The sequence below is a fragment of the Phodopus roborovskii genome, unplaced genomic scaffold (assembly GCF_943737965.1).
Source record: "Phodopus roborovskii unplaced genomic scaffold, PHOROB, whole genome shotgun sequence".
In the NCBI taxonomy this organism is placed as follows: domain Eukaryota; kingdom Metazoa; phylum Chordata; class Mammalia; order Rodentia; family Cricetidae; genus Phodopus; species Phodopus roborovskii.
The window spans coordinates 1673795-1691974 of NW_026126409.1; the positions used below are offsets into that span (position 1 = coordinate 1673795).

Below are 18180 nucleotides of genomic sequence, written 5' to 3' on the forward strand. Positions count from 1 at the left end.
AAAAAATGCTGTTTCAAAGTCACTTTTTCTAGCCCATTGTCTTCTCCCTAAGAAGCGTTTTGGCCACGCTTTGAGTCACCCAGATAGAGAATTGAAGAGGCTAAGTGTCACTGAGGGGAACAGCTTTGTACACGGTGCACTTTCAGCATCAGTTTTTCCAAATAGAATTGTTTCTCCTGATGTATGGAGTGCATCAGATTGCATCTGGAGACAGTTGTGTAAAATTCCTTCAATAAAGAGAAAAGACTAGCACCAACCATATATGTATATGTGTGTGTGCATGTGTAAATATGCATTTGTGTAAATCAGTAACTCAGTAAGAATGCCAGCATGGCTGAAAAACACCTGCTTAAAATGAGAATAAACAAGCTATCAAAAGAGTAACCAGTCTTTAATGACCTTTTTATACTTTTGTTTTTCAAGACAGGGTTTTGCTGTATAAGCCCTAACTAGCTCTGTAGACCAGTCTGCCCTCAAACTCACTGAGATCCGTCTGTCTCTGCCTCTCAAGTGCTGGGACTAAAGGTGCATGCCACCACTGCCCAGCTTACTTGTTTGTTTTATTTTGAGTTTTTAATTTTATTATGTTTCTCCCTAGAGCACACCTATTGGTTGTCCAGTGCAAAATATACATGTGGCATTATACTTAGGAATATATACATATATCCATATATTCATGCAAAAGCAATTGGTGAACAGAGAATGTGAATTTGAAAGAGAGCAGGGAGGTATGTGTGGAAGGGTTTGGAGGAAGGAAAGAGAAAGCAGCCATCTTTTATAATCAAGCTCTACTTTCCTTTTATTATTGTTTAAATTACTTTGAAAATAAAGTCTAAAAAATTAAATATTTGAAACTTCAACTGGTAATGAGCAATACCTATTCTCAGTAACTGCACATAAATCCTAGAGATTAGAGCATCTAGTCATTGAAAGCATATTGGCAGATCTGGGTTGTTTATGGGTCTGTCTGCCTGATTATGCTTCAGATTGGTTTCTGGGATACTGAGCTACCCACAAAAAGGGCAGTAAACAAACAGCCTTGGAATTGAGGTTCCATACTGCTAATGTGTCCTCCAGAGGGCTATCAGTGTCCACCTGCTGATAACCCCTAATCCTCCTGATCTACCAGAACACAGTAGCAGATGCTAGAGGGAATGTAAATTGTGTAGTCACAATGTGATTTGGGCTTCATATACTTTTTTTTTATATCTTCCCCAAACTGTGGGGAACTTGTCACATGTCCAATACTATGAAAATTTCCAGGCTTCCAAAGGGTTGCTAGGACATAGTCCTGCTTGCATAAGGATCATTAAATAGGGGAATGGTAAGTAAAGTGAGCATTCACCAAAACAGAAGAAGAAAGTAATAGAGGCACTGAAAAACTTTTCACTGAAGAGAGCTAATGTGTGGGAAATAAGATGCACTGGAACAAAGTATAGGTTGAATGATATTTATTCAGGAAGAAATCAATTACACCTGAAACAGATGACTGCTGCCATGGGTTCCTGCTCCAAGGATGCCACCCGGATGCTCTCTGTAAACTGACCATGAAGTAAGACAGCAAGCTGGGTCTGGAACCCCAGACCTAGCTTCCCCCAATACATCAGCACCTGTGCCCATGTCCCAATGGACATGGTCAATGCAACAGGTATGGGTGGGGTGGCTATCTCAACCCAATTCCCCTTTTAGTCTAAAAAAAAAAAAAAAGATGTAGGCTTAACACAAAACTATATAGAGATAGCAAATATCAAGTATGCTTTAGGAGAAGGGAAATGTAGGATCATACACACTTAAGATCTTTTGACAGTGAGACAACAAGAGCAAATGGCAAGAATTACAGAGGGTCACCAAGAGTGTTCTTAAAGATCAAGGAATATCTCAAACACATAGCTGACAGTTATAACACAGAGCATCCTTGCCAGAGGGGAAAGCAATAATTTGAGAAATGTCTCATGTTCAACAATGGTCAGTAATACCTGCATTTTTATACTATAGGATGAATGGAGAATAGCAAGCCAAGGAATGCAGATGAAAAATGTGTTTCATATAACAACTGTGTCATGAAGCCTAAAGAGAGAATATCAGTCTGTCTTGTGTACACAAGAAACTGCTTCCTTCCTGAAGGAATTTCAAGTGAGACTAGCACTCCCACCAGCACTTCAGTATTCAAAGGATTTAGATGACATCATCTTTCCTTCCAGGCTGCTCTTCCCAAGGGACCTCTGTTGGGTTCACGAAGTGTCACATTGCTCCTCCATCTTGCTCTTGGAATGACAGTATTATTCTGACAGTTTAAGTATAGCTGAGAAAAGTAGTCATACCCCTCAGTTCTTTCAGCGACTTGTCTTCCACATTTGGTCCTTGGTTTGTAAGAATGTCTTGTACCCCCTTCTTGTTTTTTCACTCTCTAATCGTGCAGAATTAATAACTAGTAGTATAAACCTATCAGTACTTGCTGCAGCTCCCATCATCAACAGGAGGGTAAATTGGTGCTTGGGTGTATTGTGTATTGTGTACTACACTGGGATTTGATGATTGGTAGGTCAAGTGAATTGCGTATCTATGATTCATATTTTCAGCACACACTGTTTATTATGATAGAATTCCATCAGAAGGCAAGGAGCTCCTTTTTTTGGGGGGGGTTGCATAATAATGAGAAAAGGGCCACCATTTCTCTAGAACAAATTCAGATTAATTTATCTTAGCACCAAATCAGCTCACTGTGCGAGTGGGCCTGTGGTAGGTGTGGTGATACAAAGACTTTAGGTTTAGCATCTGTCCTGAACATCACTAGTCTGCTAAACTTTCAATCCATATTTGTTGACTTTTGTCCAAAGGGTCTTCCCTCTTGAGTGCTCATGTGGTCAGGTATTATTTCATAACTGCATCCCAGTCCAAGATGGCTGCCAGTATACTGGCCAGTATTGCTAAAGACAGAAGGCAACAAGGCTTATGTTTACTTGATTCTTTGAATCAATTGTATCTTCTAAAGGCACATAATAGCTAGCCACTAATGGACATGCACAGAACCCTTTTGCCCTTGGAGCAGCAGTCTATTTCCAATTACTCTGGGATGATTTTAAGCCTTTCATCAAGATTTTTCAACTATGAAATAGCCGCTAATGATTTTTATTGTAAGAAAATGCAATTTGTGCTTTCATTAAGATGGAATAGTAAAAGATTCTTTCTTCATAAAAGCCAAACAGAAGCCCTCAGTCATCAGCAAAACTGAGCTCTCTGTTGAAACACTGGGAGAGAACTCTCAGTCCTCAGTGTTCATTTACCCAGCTGCTGTCCTTGCTTCATCTCAGTCAAGTAGGATTCCCAAAAAGGCAGTCCTCCAGGAAACTGAGGAGTTAGTTTCTCACATCTGTCATGGTTGTAACCTGACCTCTGTGTCACTGGCTCCTTAACATGGTCATATGGTACAGCAGGTTGTCAGACACTAACAGCAGAACTTTGTTCATTGAGAGTGGGCCCCTAGCAGGTCTCCCCTCAGCTTTCTACCCCCGCCCCAGGAAAATATCCCTTGAAAGAGTAACCTGAGTTTGATCCATGGAACTTTCATAAAGGTGGAAAGAAAGAACTGGCTTCAAAAACGTGTCCTCTGACAATGCATATGCACCATGACATACATGCTTCAACATTCCAACAATAGGTTTTTAAATGTCAACCATAAACATTCTAATTCCAAGACTGACACTTCAATATAGCTAAAGTATTCATTAAGTTGAGCTTTAACCAACACACCACCATTTTAATATATAAGACAATAATGTTGCTAAGATTTGAGATCATAACAATTTCTGTCTTTAAGATTAAGATCCGGCTGGGCCTTTAGAATGTTATAAACAATAGACATGATTGTTATGCATTATAGCCCCTAAAGGAGAGTTCACTATTCTGTTTGAGAAGATTGAGAACAAAAAGAATAATTTGGCTCTACAAAGGCACCAAGGGAAGGAATGGGCTACTAAACATGTAGAAGTATGTATGACTAAGCACTAAGAAGAGAAGGGAAATCATGGAAGAAATGTCAAGGAAAGTGATATCTAAGTCTATATTAAAATGACAAGTGAAAAATTAAAATATCATATAGGGATTCCGACAAGGACAAGCTTATGTGGTTGCTGAGATGTGAAACCATAGCACATTTGGGGATCTTCAGGAGCAGTGGAGTATAAAAAGCGTTCAGAACAGGTTTCAAAGGCCTAGAAAGCCATGGTAAAGAATGGAGACTGAGTGCAGAGTGGAGCTAATGTGGACTGTTGGACATGGGCAGTGACAGGCTTCTTCTATTTCAGAAAGATCAGCCTGGCCACAGTGGGAAAACTGATCAGAAGCAGACTCATCCATATGCAGATTAGTGTGAACTAGGGTATGTTAACAGGAAAGAGTCTAGTGGGTAAGTTCTAACTAAGGTAATAAATTCAAAATACCTGGTCCAGTAGGAATTATACATATTCAGATCTGGAACTGAGAGGCTGCCTAAAAATATAGTCTACAGAGTCACCAGCAGATTATTGACAATCCAAAGCATAGGAATGGAAAAAAGTCACTGTAGTTTTATAGATGAGAAGATAGGTGCCAGGGGTATACAGACACACCATATGTACTGGAGGAAATGTTGTAAAGGAACCTGAGTGAAGCGGCCTGAGAATTAAGAACTGAAAGCTAAGACAAAATGGTGTCACTGACATCAAAAGATGCCAGAATCAGGAATTAGATTGTGTCACATGAATTCAGCAACCAGAAAATTACTGATAAAAAGAAATTTTGGTAGAGTGAGGGTGGTACCAGATTAGAGAAAAGTTGTGGGCACAGGCAGGGAGTATACTGACAATTTCATATATCCTCTTCTGGTGCTCTCTCTCTCTGTGACTTTTGCAAATGGCAAATCTCTAATGTTGGCTTCATTTCTACTGAATCTCTGCATCTTTCCTGTCATTGATTTCTTTCTAGAGTAAGTCCTCATCTTTCCCGACTTTCCTTTGACAGAGGTCTTGTGGAATGTTTCCACCTTATATTTTTTTTTCCCCACCATTAGCTTTTCTTCTCTCTGGTCCCCTTCCAATGGCCTTGGACTTTTCATGCAAAAACTTAATCTACAGAGTACCCAAATAATGATGTCAGAATCATTCACAAAGAGTCATACTGGAGATTAGGCAGAAGATGAGCATACTATCTACTCACAGAGCTTGGGCTGATGGTGGAGGTGAAAAGACCAATCTTAGGCAGTGAGTGGCTAGTGAACTCTAAAAATCATCTTATGAAAAACACGAGGTAAGATACACAAATAAGATAAGGGCTGTGGTCATAGCTCAGTGGTGCAGCTATATCGAATGTATTTGGATGGATAAAAGATTATAATTTCTGGAATCCTCCAGGGTACAACATCTGTGATACAACACCAGAATTGGGACTCATAAGATACTTCACATTGAAAACCATCTTGGAGTCTGGGAACCAGTCATAGTCTGGAAATATTGCCACACTGGGAGCTCTCTGTGCTTCATGCCAAATCTTTCTTCATCCTTTGTGCAACTGGAAGAGAATTATCTTGCAGCTATGTCTAGGGTTTTATAAAAGTCCATTTGGAAAGGGCATATACATACATACATACATATCATGGTTAGGATCAGGAGTGATCCTGGACAGGCAGGAAGAAGACACTGAAGAGCCCAGACCTCGAGAGCCTAGATCTCCCAGAAGATTCTCAGAGCACATGTACTGAACCAGGGCAGGCTGATCCCAGCCAGGCCTCCCATGGTTCTTCACTAACCCTGTACACTCAGGGCATTTTATTTCCTTTTGTGAAAGTGCTGACTTCGTGACCTTTCATGCTCTGAAAAGACTGCACACCCTTTTCATTCTACAGTTGCTGATACTTTTTAAAGAAGCAGGGAAGTGGGCTTTGGAGCCTAGTGCTTGTTCTCAAAGACTGATCACACCCAAGTTTGCATGCATCCTAATTTAGGTTAATGAGCCAGCCCAGTAGATAAATGTATCATCTATTGTGTGAGTGATACAGAGTATAATCACTGTTTTTAAATAAATTCATAATAAGATACTACAGCTAGAAGCACTCCTGTTTTAAACATTTAGGCTGTGCTCTAGGGGATTCTGCTGAAGACCTAGTTCCAGTTCGATGCCCATCCAGCAGAAACTGGCCTGTTTCATTTAGTGGCGTGTGGCCCCTTCCCTCCTGGACAAGCAGAAGGTTAGTCCTGATCATGGCAGGCTCCCTGGTTCCTTTGTGCATATGAGATAGTTTCCCCCTTTCCTTCACATGTGTCTTTATCTCCCTCCTTCCTTTTCCCCTATTTACTTTTCTTTTACTATCTCATTTCCTCTATTCCTCCCTTACTTTTAGTAAATATTACTGCACCTTTGCTAATCATGTAAGATACAGAGGGGAACACAGTGAATTACCTACTGGTTTGTTGTCATGGGATTTGAACTCAAAGTGCTAGGAGCAATGGTCAACCCTGACAACACTGTAGTAATAATACAAGTAGATCTTGCATTCAGTCTGATACTGAATTAAAGCATAATTGGTCTCCCATCATCCTGACCTTGTACTGATTAGAAAAGTAAATAGTGAGAAAATTTTAGTTTCACGTAAAAACATTTAGTGTTTTGGTGTTGTTCATTTGCTTGTTTTTGCTTGTTTTCCCAGAATGCTGTAATCTTTTCCCAAGGGTAGTTGTTCTCACTCTCTTTACAAATAACTTCACACTCATTAAATCTGACTCATTTGTCAAGTTTTATCCTGGAAATTTTCTTGTGCCTCACTAAAGCCCAAGGTCTTCCTGGAAACCAGCACCTCAAGTTCCCTGTGTGTGTTAGTGCCCCTGCCAGTGGACTAAGCAGGTGTCAGTGCCAACAAATAATGACATCCTCTGAGGTCAGGACTGCCACATTATTATCATGTAGAAAATAGACACTGTGTACCCAGTTAAACAAACACATAGGAAAACTTTACATCTTTTTTGCTTTCCTTGGCTTGTTCTCTCAATTTTCCTTTCTATGGAAATATAGGGCATTTTTTTTCTTTTGTAACACTGTGTATGAAAAATTAGGTTAAATAAGAGTCAAGTCTCCTTTACACTTTAAATTTGTGAGTGACTTTCACATGTATACTTAGTTTAGTGATAGGTCAAAACATGTTTGCAGTTGACTTGTTAATGTTCCTCCTGCCCAGATTCATAGACAGTCATGCTTTCTCTTGCTGTGTTAAAAAATAAAAAAGGCAAAACTGGGTACTTTCAGAAAAATAACAGAAAATGTTAGACTTTTTAAAAGATATTTATTACCATGTGAGAACCAAGCATTGACAACTTAAAGACCCACTGTGCACGAGCTGTTAGTATTTTTGTTAATTTTGAAACCAAGCATTTCTCTCTTACTGTAACATAGATCTGCCCAGACTAATACTGTATCAAGTGCCCTGAGGGAGGGATGGCAGCAAACACTTCAGGCATGTTGTGTCATACCTGCATTAGCTACATATTTCTGTTTAGAGCCCCATAGCATTAAATGGGGGTGGGGGAGTATGTCCTCAGCTCTCCTTTCGTTTTTCTTAGTGGCCATCAAGAATATTTCCACTTGCCAGTTTTTTAAATTGCATGCATCCATTATAACTATTTGATAAGGTATTAAGTAAACAATAATAAGAAGCATACTCTTCATTAATGTTGATGAGTTTTGTCACTTTCCAGATTGTACTTTATAGTACCTGAGAATAGAATAATTTCAACTTGATGCAATAATTTGTGATTTGGCTTCATAAAAGCTTTACCTAACAAACATTGTAGGGGAAAGAACTCTTTTATGCCTTAAATGAATGTGACATATGAATTTTGTGAAATCACACTCTCACTGCTTATTAGGACAGCAGAGTGCTGTAATGAGTCATACCAGACAAAGCAGCACAGATTGCAGGGAATACGGGAGAGTAGCATGTCTTGGGGCATCATTTTCACCTTCATTTGTTGGATAAAATGGGTCATAATTGGATGTCATGGAGCATTTTCTTTCCTTATAGAAAATGTCTTGATTGGATTTATCATTCTCTTGGTTTTACATTTAGTTTCCACAGCAAACAATCTTGAGTTTGAAATGGTTTGATTACAATAATTTGCCTTATTCCTTCCTTCTTTCCCAGCCCCATCATTTGAATACCAGCTTAAGCAGTAAACATTAAAGCTACCAGGATGGATTCTGTGGGGAGGTCACCTCTTTTCACTCTCATTGTCAACCTGAGAATTGCACACTACCCAGAGTTGTTGTCTTTGGGGATTGGGTTGGGGGAGCTTGGTGATTCATTTTTCTTATAGTAAGTTGAGTTACCTAAACGTATCTTATTGTTAATATTTTGAGTTTAAGATAATGATAACATTGCTTTACGATTAACTAGAAAAGTAGATGCCAATAGACTTAAACCCCCTAAGTTAGTTATTCAGACTTAGTTTAGTCCTAATAAGCAGACACCACCTTTCATTACTGCCCTGTAGGGAATTCTTCTCACTATGAACTGCCATATATCTTAGAATACCTCAGCCTGCCTTGAGATACTTATTTTCCAAAACAGTGTTCACCAAAGTCTGATTAGCCAGCTTTGGAGTATCATTGTAATTACTTAAGGTGAGTTTATTTGCAAAGAAAAGAGGTTTTCTTGTGCACATAGTTCTAGAGGTACAGGCTCTGACAAAGGCCTTCTAAACTGCATCAATCCCACAGTAGGAACAGATGTTTCTCTGTGATTGTTTCCCTCTTAGGAATCATAGGACACCACCCTGATTACCTAATCCAGTCACTTCCAAAAGGCTCCACATCCAAGTGCTGTAGTTGGAATAAGTTTCTAGCTTTTTAATGATACGAGTGTAAGACTTTGGGAATTAAACATCTACATTAGATTGGGGACAAACTATATTGAAAGAAAACAAAGAGATCGCAACTGCTTTTAGGTTTTAGCTTTCCTTGTAAGATCATGATAAATGTTGCCTTTTGTCAGTCATTGCAGTTTTACAGCAGTCTAAGAATGCCATGCTTTACACTTAGTTCTAAATGAAAATTTTAGCAGAGAGAATGTGCGCCAAGTGTAGTTATAGTGGTTTCAAGTCCTGAAATCATTGAATATTAACAGTGAACAGCCAGCTTTGCTTGTTAATTCATGCAATTTGTTAGAGACCATGATATAAGTGAGCATTGATGTAAAACTAGTTGTAACATCTCAAGAGGTACTTAAAACATCTGAAAGGGAATGGGGGAGTGGCAGGATGATGATGTAAAGAGCAAAAAAAAAAAAAAAAAAAAAGGAATCACCTCAATCAGCAGAGGTATTTTCAATAATTCATGAGAGAAAAAACTAATAGTTAATGAGTTTAACCCGTCTAAGATCACAAAGACATAAAATATGAGCACCAGGCATTTGAACACATAAACTCTAATTACAAATACCCATATCTGAACCAAAATTAGTTAAGGGTGGTGTATCCATTTGGCAGGATAGAATGAAGAGATTACTATAGGAATGAAAAAGAATTGTCAGTTAGCATTTAGTACATCCAAATCAGGAAACCTTAAATCCCTGGTGAAACCATTGTGTGCAGTTGTGTTGTTTACCTCAGCCATGTCAATGACCACATAAAGGAGTATCCCTGAAATGTTACATTTCTTTAGACTGGGTAGATGAAAAATAAAAGTGCATCTAAGAAAATGTTATTGAATTATTGAATGCCATGAATAAAGAGAAGCATCTAATAGAAAATATATGAAAAAGTTTAAATGAGAATAGCAGAGCATCAACAGCTGAGTTCAGATCCCCAAGGGGAGGGTGGGGACAAATAATAACAACAAACAGAACAAGAAACCATAGGGAGTAGAGGACAGTTGGACTCCTGGGGCTTGCTGACCAAGCCTACCTGAATTGGTAAACTTCAAGTTCAGTGAGAGACCTTCAAAAAATAAGGTAGTGACTGAAGAAGGCATCAGCCTTCACCCCTGGCCTCCACATATGAGACTAGTGTACTTATACACATATGCACACACACATACAGTATACACAGGGTACCAAATCAGAATGTCATTGCATTCTATTATATTAGAACCTGGATGAAAAACAGTAGCACCTGCAGACTGTAAAGAAAATTAATATGAAGGATTGCAGCTGGGATTATTTTTATCCACTTCTATACCTGTCAGAAATATCCTGAAATATATTTGAGAAGAACTAAAGTATATGCCCCATGTTAAGAAAATACACAAAAGATAAAAGGGCTAAGAACAGAGATATCAAGACAAAACAAAGAAATAAAGCAAAGACACAATTGAATTCAAGACAAGGAGAGACAACAGTAACATGTAAGGGCAAATAAGGTTTTTTGAAACTAAATTCATAATAAATATAGTTTAGTAAGATTTCAAAAGATGCTAAAGTATTCCAGCCAAATTTGGAATTAGTGAGAACAAGAAACATGAGATAAAATGATTTAAAAGTCTTGTTGACCTAACTCAGACCTATATAGGGTCCGTGATTGTCTCTTGAGTCTATGTGACCCCCTGTGAAACCTGTGCAGTTGATTCTGTGGGTTGTATTCTTGTGGTGTCTTCAAGCCCTCTGGCTTTGAGAATCCTTCCTTCTTTTCTTCACGGTTCCTCAGGGTTCACCTGGTGTTTGGCTGTGGGTCTCTGCACCTGCTCCTATCAGTTGCTGGAGTATGCCTCTCTGATGCAACTGGGATAAGCACTGATATGGTTACATATCTTGGTGTTCTTGTGAGACCCCTAGCAGCAGGACTGGGGAGTATCTATGGCTCTTTTATTTTATCTCCAGTTGCTTATACAAGGTCACCTCATCCAGTCTTGATATGAGGGTTTGTTCCTAGTCTTATAGTAACTTGATAGTTTGTTATGATGTGGTTGGTGATATATCCCTGAGAGGCCTGCCTTTTTTTTTTTTTTTTTTTTTTTTTTTTTTTTTTAAGGAAATAGAGGAGGAAGAGTGGATGTAAGGGAGAGTGGACTATGGGGAGATGGGGGACTGGGAAAAGTGGAGATGGGGAAAACTGCACAGTTGAGATATAATTGTATATAAAGAATTAAAATTTTTAAAAGTCTTGTCTACATGTGTGAGGAGTTAAAAAAAAGTACAAAATTGATGTGGAAGATCTCTTTTGAAATTTCCACCTTACATGACTAAATACAGAAGTTAATAGAATACTTAAAAATAATAGGTAACACATAGTTTTAAAAATAATACTTAAGACCTAACTGCACTAAGCTGTAGAGAGACTAACTTGTAAAAATGAAAGCTATTGGAAATGGAGGGAAAACTTCCATTGCCTCTGTGTGTGGAAAAGGTTGGCATGTTGTCTGAAGGGGATGGACATTGGGGAAATGTGAGGAAAGAAAGAGAGCAATCAGTGTGCTTGATTATAAAAGCTTATATATTTCATAACTAATGGGCTTTTTCAAGAAGCATAAGCAAAAATCAACATGTTGGCTACATAAATACCCTTAATAACTTTGTTTGAAAAACAGACTTTATGACCCATATTTTTTTATCATAAGCCAACAATATTAAAAATATATGTAATGATAAGTAATGGAAGCTTTAGGCACATTCCATTACTAAGATCAAGGACATATACAAAAGTAAAACTATAAACTACCTAGATGTCAGTGAAAGACACATTTTATTTCCAGACTGTGTTATACTGTGTAACTCCATAATAAAAAAAAAGTTATAGTTTTAAATTCTTCCTTGATTAAAGAAAAATGTGGATGGGCGTGATAGGACACAATTCTAACAATTCTACCAGGGAGGCAGAGGCAGGGGAATTAATGTAAGACTAAGGCTGTACTATCTGTTTAATGAGTTAGAAACTAGACAGAGATACATGGTAAATCTCACTTAAAAAGACTACAAAAGGAGGAAGATGAAAAATAAAGGTAGGGAGAGAGGAAGGGAGAGGGAACTGGGGTCGACATGTAAAATAAAAAATAATAACAATAATAATAAAAGAAAAAGAATGGTAGTAATTGTCTTAAGAAATTACATAGAAAAACAAAGAAATTCTTGAGAGTAAATCCTGAGTTATGAAGCCCAGAACCAGAGGTTTATGTATGTCCTGGACTAAAGTCTCAACAGGCCAGCCCAGGTGTGTTGGGAATATGAGGAATGGAGCACAGATAATTCTCAGGGATAATTTCAGTACCAATCCTTTTTCTTCCTCCTGTTCTCTCTCTCTCTCTCTCTCTCTCTCTCTCTCTCTCTCTCTCTCTCTCTCTCTCTCTCTCTCTCTCTCTCTCTCTCTCTCTCTCTCTCTCTCTCTCTCTCTCTCTTAACCTGATGTTTACTTCATGATAAAAGGAAAAACCATTGCCTCTCAGCTTGGTGCTCACACTGCTCATTAAAGATCAACGTTCAATTTCTGCTTGTCTATTTTTATTCATTTTGAATAAGTTCCAGACTTTAAAATATTTGAATTATTTGAGTTTGGATGGTATTGGTGAAAAACAGGGCAGTATGGGTTAAAGTACTAATTACTTTTCTAAAAACTTGGGAAAATCCTGTAATGTGAATATTAACATCTTCTCTTTCATATGTTCACTGTGAGTTAGTAAGTTATTGTGTGTGTGTGTGTGTGTGTGTGTGTGTATGCACATGTGTTTTCTTTATAAGAGAATTATAAGCTTATTAAATGTCCAGAAATATGTACTTTCACAGCTTGTCCTGTATACAGCAGATAGGTAGCTTTTACATTGGTTTTAATGTTTATTTATTCCAGTGAACCTAGAAAATACTAGAAATAATTGATAAACCTATTTTTAATTCTGATTATTATGCTACTAGTGGAGCTTTTGTTTTGGCTATCTTGTTTTCAGGGTACCCATACAAAGGAAACTTTGAAAACTCTGAATTAAGCAATTGTTGTCAAAAAATAAAATTGTATATGTATGACACCTCCTTATGTACTTGATATCTACTTAGAAATATAGAATCAAGATGTATCTTAAGGTGATCTCCCTTTTTTCCTCATCAGAAGAGCTTGGGAAATTACTTTATTCCATTGTTCATTTTCCTATGATAATATTAACAACCTCATAAGATAACCTCAAGAAAATAAATTTGTTCAGATAACTAAGAAACATTGTTCCCACCATCAGTGCAGTTCTATTGATGGTAACTGCAAGCTTCTGCATGTGTCCATTTCTTTCTGAAGCCAGTTATGCTACATGTTGGACCTGGCCATATTGCAACTTCCCATAATGTGGATGTCTGTCTGGCCTTCCTCAGCAGGCTGCCTTAGTGTGTGTGTGTGTGTGTGTGTGTGTGTGTGTGTGTGTGTGTGTGTATTATTAGCTTTATAAAAATGCCTTATATACATTCATTGTCTCCTTGCAAAAATGTTATAGTTACATTTCCAAAGTTATCAAGAGTTTATACTACACATTTCATTTTCCCCATGGGTTTTCTAAAATGTGTCCCTTTAATATCGGATTCAGAAAGCTTTAACAGTGGTCATATTCTTGTGCTTCTTTTCTTCATATCCATCTGCAGGATGAATATAAGCCAGAGAAGGCTTTGTCAGAAGAAGACTTGAAAAATGCAGTAAGTGTGCACCACGCACTAGCATCCAAGGCCACCGACTATGAGAAGAAGCCGAACGTGTTTAAACTCAAGACTGCTGACTGGAGGGTCTTGCTTTTCCAAACTCAGTATGTTTCTTGGTTTTGTTCTTATTTGGTCTTAGTCTCCTCCTCCTTGAAGTCCCTCCTTTTTCATTTTCCTCTTCCTTTTCCTCCTCTTCTTTCTCTTTCGCCTCTTACTCCAACTCTCTGTGTAAACAGGAGAGGAGGAAGCCAACTCTAACCTTTATACTCATGCTCTGGCACATACACACCCACTGACCCAGTGACCCACACCCCCACATACATCATACATGTACAATAATAATATTTTTTAAAGAATGATGCCATAAGCATTGGCATACAAATTTGTGTAATCAATGTTTCATCTCTCTGTGTGCCTACCTAAGAGTAGAATTACTGGGTTGTGTTGTAAATGTGTAGTTAATATTTGAGGAAATCGCCCAACTTTTTTCCACAATGGTCAGGCATGTCTTTTTCTATTTCCTGTATATGCCTGAGTTCAATTTTTCTATAAAAAAGTAATTAAAAAAGATGAGTTAATATTAATTGCCTTTGGCCTAAACTAGCTTCCAAAAAATAAAAGTAGATTTACATAGCATATATCCCACTTTCTGTATGTATCTTACAGAGAAAAAGAGTCACAACCTTGCACTGTGATGACATTCATGTAGCAGTTGATTGCCATATGAGCCCTGTTGAAAAATGTTAACCTTCAGTGAACCAGTGAACTTTTACACTAAGAATAAATTATCATAATGTGCCATTTGAAGTCAGTGATAAGAAAATGACAAAGTGTACTCTACCTAGATACAGTGCTATCCTAACATCCATGTGCCTTCCTGTCTTAGGAGTCCAGAGGAAATGCAAGGGTGGATAAGCAAAATTAACTGTGTTGCAGCTGTATTTTCTGCACCACCATTCCCAGCAGCCATTGGGTCTCAGAAGAAGTTTAGCCGCCCACTTCTGCCAGCCACCACAACAAAGTTATCCCAGGTAAGCCAGTGTGATCAGGCTCTGCACTTAGGAAAACATGTCTTGTAATGATAGTAATATTAAGTAATTTTTAATATTGACCAGTTCTGTATATTTCAGTCTATCTTTTAAGATAGTCCTTGTAAGAGCAAATTACATAAATGGGGAAAAATGCAGTATGCTGTCTTTTACACTTCAAACACCTTTGCATGCAATTTTATTATCTTAATCTTAATTTTCTGTTACATGTCTAGAATTGGGGCAATATCCTGGCTTGGTAATGAGCTTTTCACCCTTTATCCATTTACTGTTTTACTCCATTTACTGTTTTACGGAGGAATAGAAAAGTATTTCCATGATTCCCTTCTCACTGTCCTGGGGCACAGTTTAATTTCTCAGGGTAATTCCAATTTAATTTCTCAGGGAAGAGGTGATGATATTTGGTTCCTTAAATTCATCAAAGTAAAGAGCTGGAGTTCTTTTCTGGGTACATTTACATAAACTTATATCTTTGGTCTTGTCAGAATAATCTATAGATTATCATCATACCCACTACCCCTCAAAGCTGTCTTTGGAGGTATTGCCAACATTAACCATGTCTGAAATAGCCCCACTCCCAGGGACCACTAAAGGATTTGGGAGATTATTTCTGTGGTTTTACAAAATTCTTGTTTCTTACTATGTAACTCATTGCATCTAACTGTTGGGCCAGACCCTGGTGTTAAGAAGCAAGTTCCTTATATTTCAGTTTGTTGGCCATAGAGGATCTTCTTAAGTCCAGAATTGTTAAAATCACTGGGTAAACTTGTGAGAACATTTCAGCTGCAGTGATGGGAGGTGAATCCAACCTGGTCTCCTTTGATAGGGGAATGCAAGCTGATGAAGATGGAGAGGAAGGGAATGTGCACAGATATTCCCATAGTTAAAAATAAAAACCATCAGGAAGAAAAAGTGGCATGGCTTCGGGAAAGATTATCCTGTGTTTTCACTGAGACAGACACTGGGTAAAAGAGGAAGTGTTGATCTGATAAGAAGTTTAAAGGAAGAGAAGCTAGTATATAGGTTGTGATATAAGGGATAGAACAATCAGAGGGAAAGCACTGGGGTACAGGAGTTATGCCCATGTTACTATGGCCCGAGAAGCCTTGAGACAAACAGGACAAGCTCGGAGGAGGTAAGCCAAGTATCATGAAAGAACTTTCTCCTAATCTGTTCTACCACAACAGAATGCCAGAGTCAGTAGCTGATTTTAAGACAAAATTCACTTCCTTTCCTCTGAGGTCAGGGTCCTCCTGCTCTATGGCAATCCTGTAGAATCTGGAGAAGAGAATAAGGGGTTGAGCAAGAGAAAGTTGAGGGTGTCAAACTGATTCTTAGCACCCCATATCTCTACTTAAAACAATATTCTCAATCATCCATGAGTGTGAAACTCACTCAACCTACTCACCTCTTCACGTCCCCAACTCCGTATCACCACAGAGGGAATTAAACTTCCTTGGACATCTTGCCATGTGTAGGATTTTGAATGCTTTGGCAGCTGTCCAGTGTCCTCAAGACAATAACCTCGAGCGAATAAGAATGTGATCCAATCTGTAATGTAGAAGTTACTTTATGACAGAAGAGTTAAAAGAAGGTAGTACTAGAAGGTAGTACTAGAAGCACAAAGGTCCTTGAAGAAGCTTTAGCAATACAGAAGAAAATACCTAAGCTAGTTGTGGATAGATGTGGAAGCATTTAAGCAAGCAACTAGGCAGTTCTAATAGCTGGGAAGAATGGGAGGAAAGGCTGACACCAAGCTTGAGCAGTTGAGGACTGACTGGTTTCTAACCTGGCTTGTGGGACCTTTCCTCACTGTGCCCTGATTTCCCTACTCTGCCTCTCCACAAAGTCCTTTCCAAGACTCTTGTTTTCCTTCTGACCCTAAATATTATAGTGCCAGGGCTTGGAAACAGACTAAGGCACTTGAGAAAGTTTCTATAGTTATTTAGGCAGGAATAATCAACAATCAGAAAGTCAGATAAAATAAAGACAAGAAATAAGTTCTACTAGGTGGCAGAGAAGTCACTGAGTAAACTTGGTGAGAACATTTTGGCAAGAACATTTTGGGAATGCAAGCTGATGAAGATGGAGAGAAAGGGAGTGGGCACAGGTATTCCAATAGCTAAAAAGAAAAACTGTCAGTAAGAAAAAGTGGCATGGCTTTGGGAAATATTATCCTGTGTTTTTAACTTCTATTTGATACTAACTATATGTGCATATAAGCATCACGTTTGCTGTATAACTCATCTTCAAATGTATTGGGGATAGAAAGGATCAAGCACCGGGAAGAGTGGCATTTAATTTTCATAGAGTACGTATAGTGAAACATTGCCAGATCTTCCCTGGAGTCAGAGTTCATCCTCTCCTGTTGAGAACCACTGCTTTTCCCAATGGTTGTATGTCTGAAAGCTTCAGATCCACAGAGCCCCAGTCTGGCTGTGACCTCATTGGATGCCAGAGGCTCTTACATAATTTGCATTTATTTATTTATTCTTTTAAATTTCATTTTATATTCCAACCACAGTTCTCCCTCCCACCCCTCCTCCAGCACCCTCCATTTCCTCCCAGACCACCCCAAGTCCACCCTTCCTCAAGGGTAAGGGCTCCCATAAGGAGTCAACATAGTGTGGCACAGTAGGTTGGGACAGAGCCAGGCCTCTCTCCCATGCTTTAGGACTGGACATGGCATCCCACCATGGGCTCCAACAAGTAGCTCATGTACCAGGTTTGTATTGTGGTCCTACTGCCAGGGTCTCTTCAGATACTCCCAAGTTTCACAACTGTCTCCTACATATGGAGGGCCTAGTTTGGTCCCCTGGAGTTTCCTGTTTCATAATTTGAATTCTTAAAGTTTATACCAACAAGGTGAACACTCTCCTAGGAAAAATAACCAGTGCTAGGAAAAATTAAAGGGTCAATTAAGAGTGTTTGCTACTTTAAAACACATTTGTTCATTATCCTGTCACTTGTGGGCTTTTCTTTAATTTGTTCTTGTCTTTCCTCCAAAACATATTAGCCTGAATTATTAAGACTGATTGCTGCCAGTGTGGTGGAGCTCTTCTGAACAGCTCTGCTGTGTAGGAGTCACCTTCTCTGTTGTTTTCATCTCTGTGCTGCCAGAGTACATTTTTCTTCTGTGGGGGATGGAGAAGCCACTTTAAAAATACAAAGTCCCCCCCCCTTCTCGTGTCTGTCCAAACAGAGTATCATACCCCACTGCACATACTGCATACCACCTTGCCCACCAAAGCAGTCCTTTTCAAGCTCGATGGGCACAGAATGATCTGAAACTTGTACCACAGGCCCAGTTTGCAGCTCTATGTGATGATTAAGGTCCAGGCTGAGCCAGGACCTGTGCATGTATCTCAGATATGCTGGTAGTTGACTAGGAAGAATGGCAGGTGGCATGTAGACTCACAACTGTGGCACTTTCTGCCTTCCTTCGGTCTTTCACTACTTCTGAGAACTCCCATCTCCTAGAGTTACTATTTCTTGTATCTAGTACTATTG

General features: G+C 38.7%; 1 protein-coding gene across 2 annotated transcripts in view; it reads left to right on the forward strand.

Annotated features, from left to right (window-relative positions):
- Nucleotides 1-18180, forward strand: part of Psd3 (pleckstrin and Sec7 domain containing 3) — a 358240-nt gene that overhangs the window by 309849 nt on the left and 30211 nt on the right. For both annotated transcript variants that reach the window (XM_051181930.1, XM_051181929.1), the window contains 2 exons: nt 13568-13725; nt 14508-14652. In XM_051181930.1, coding sequence (XP_051037887.1) covers nt 13568-13725; nt 14508-14652 — 303 coding nt within the window. The remainder of the gene's footprint in view (nt 1-13567; nt 13726-14507; nt 14653-18180) is intronic.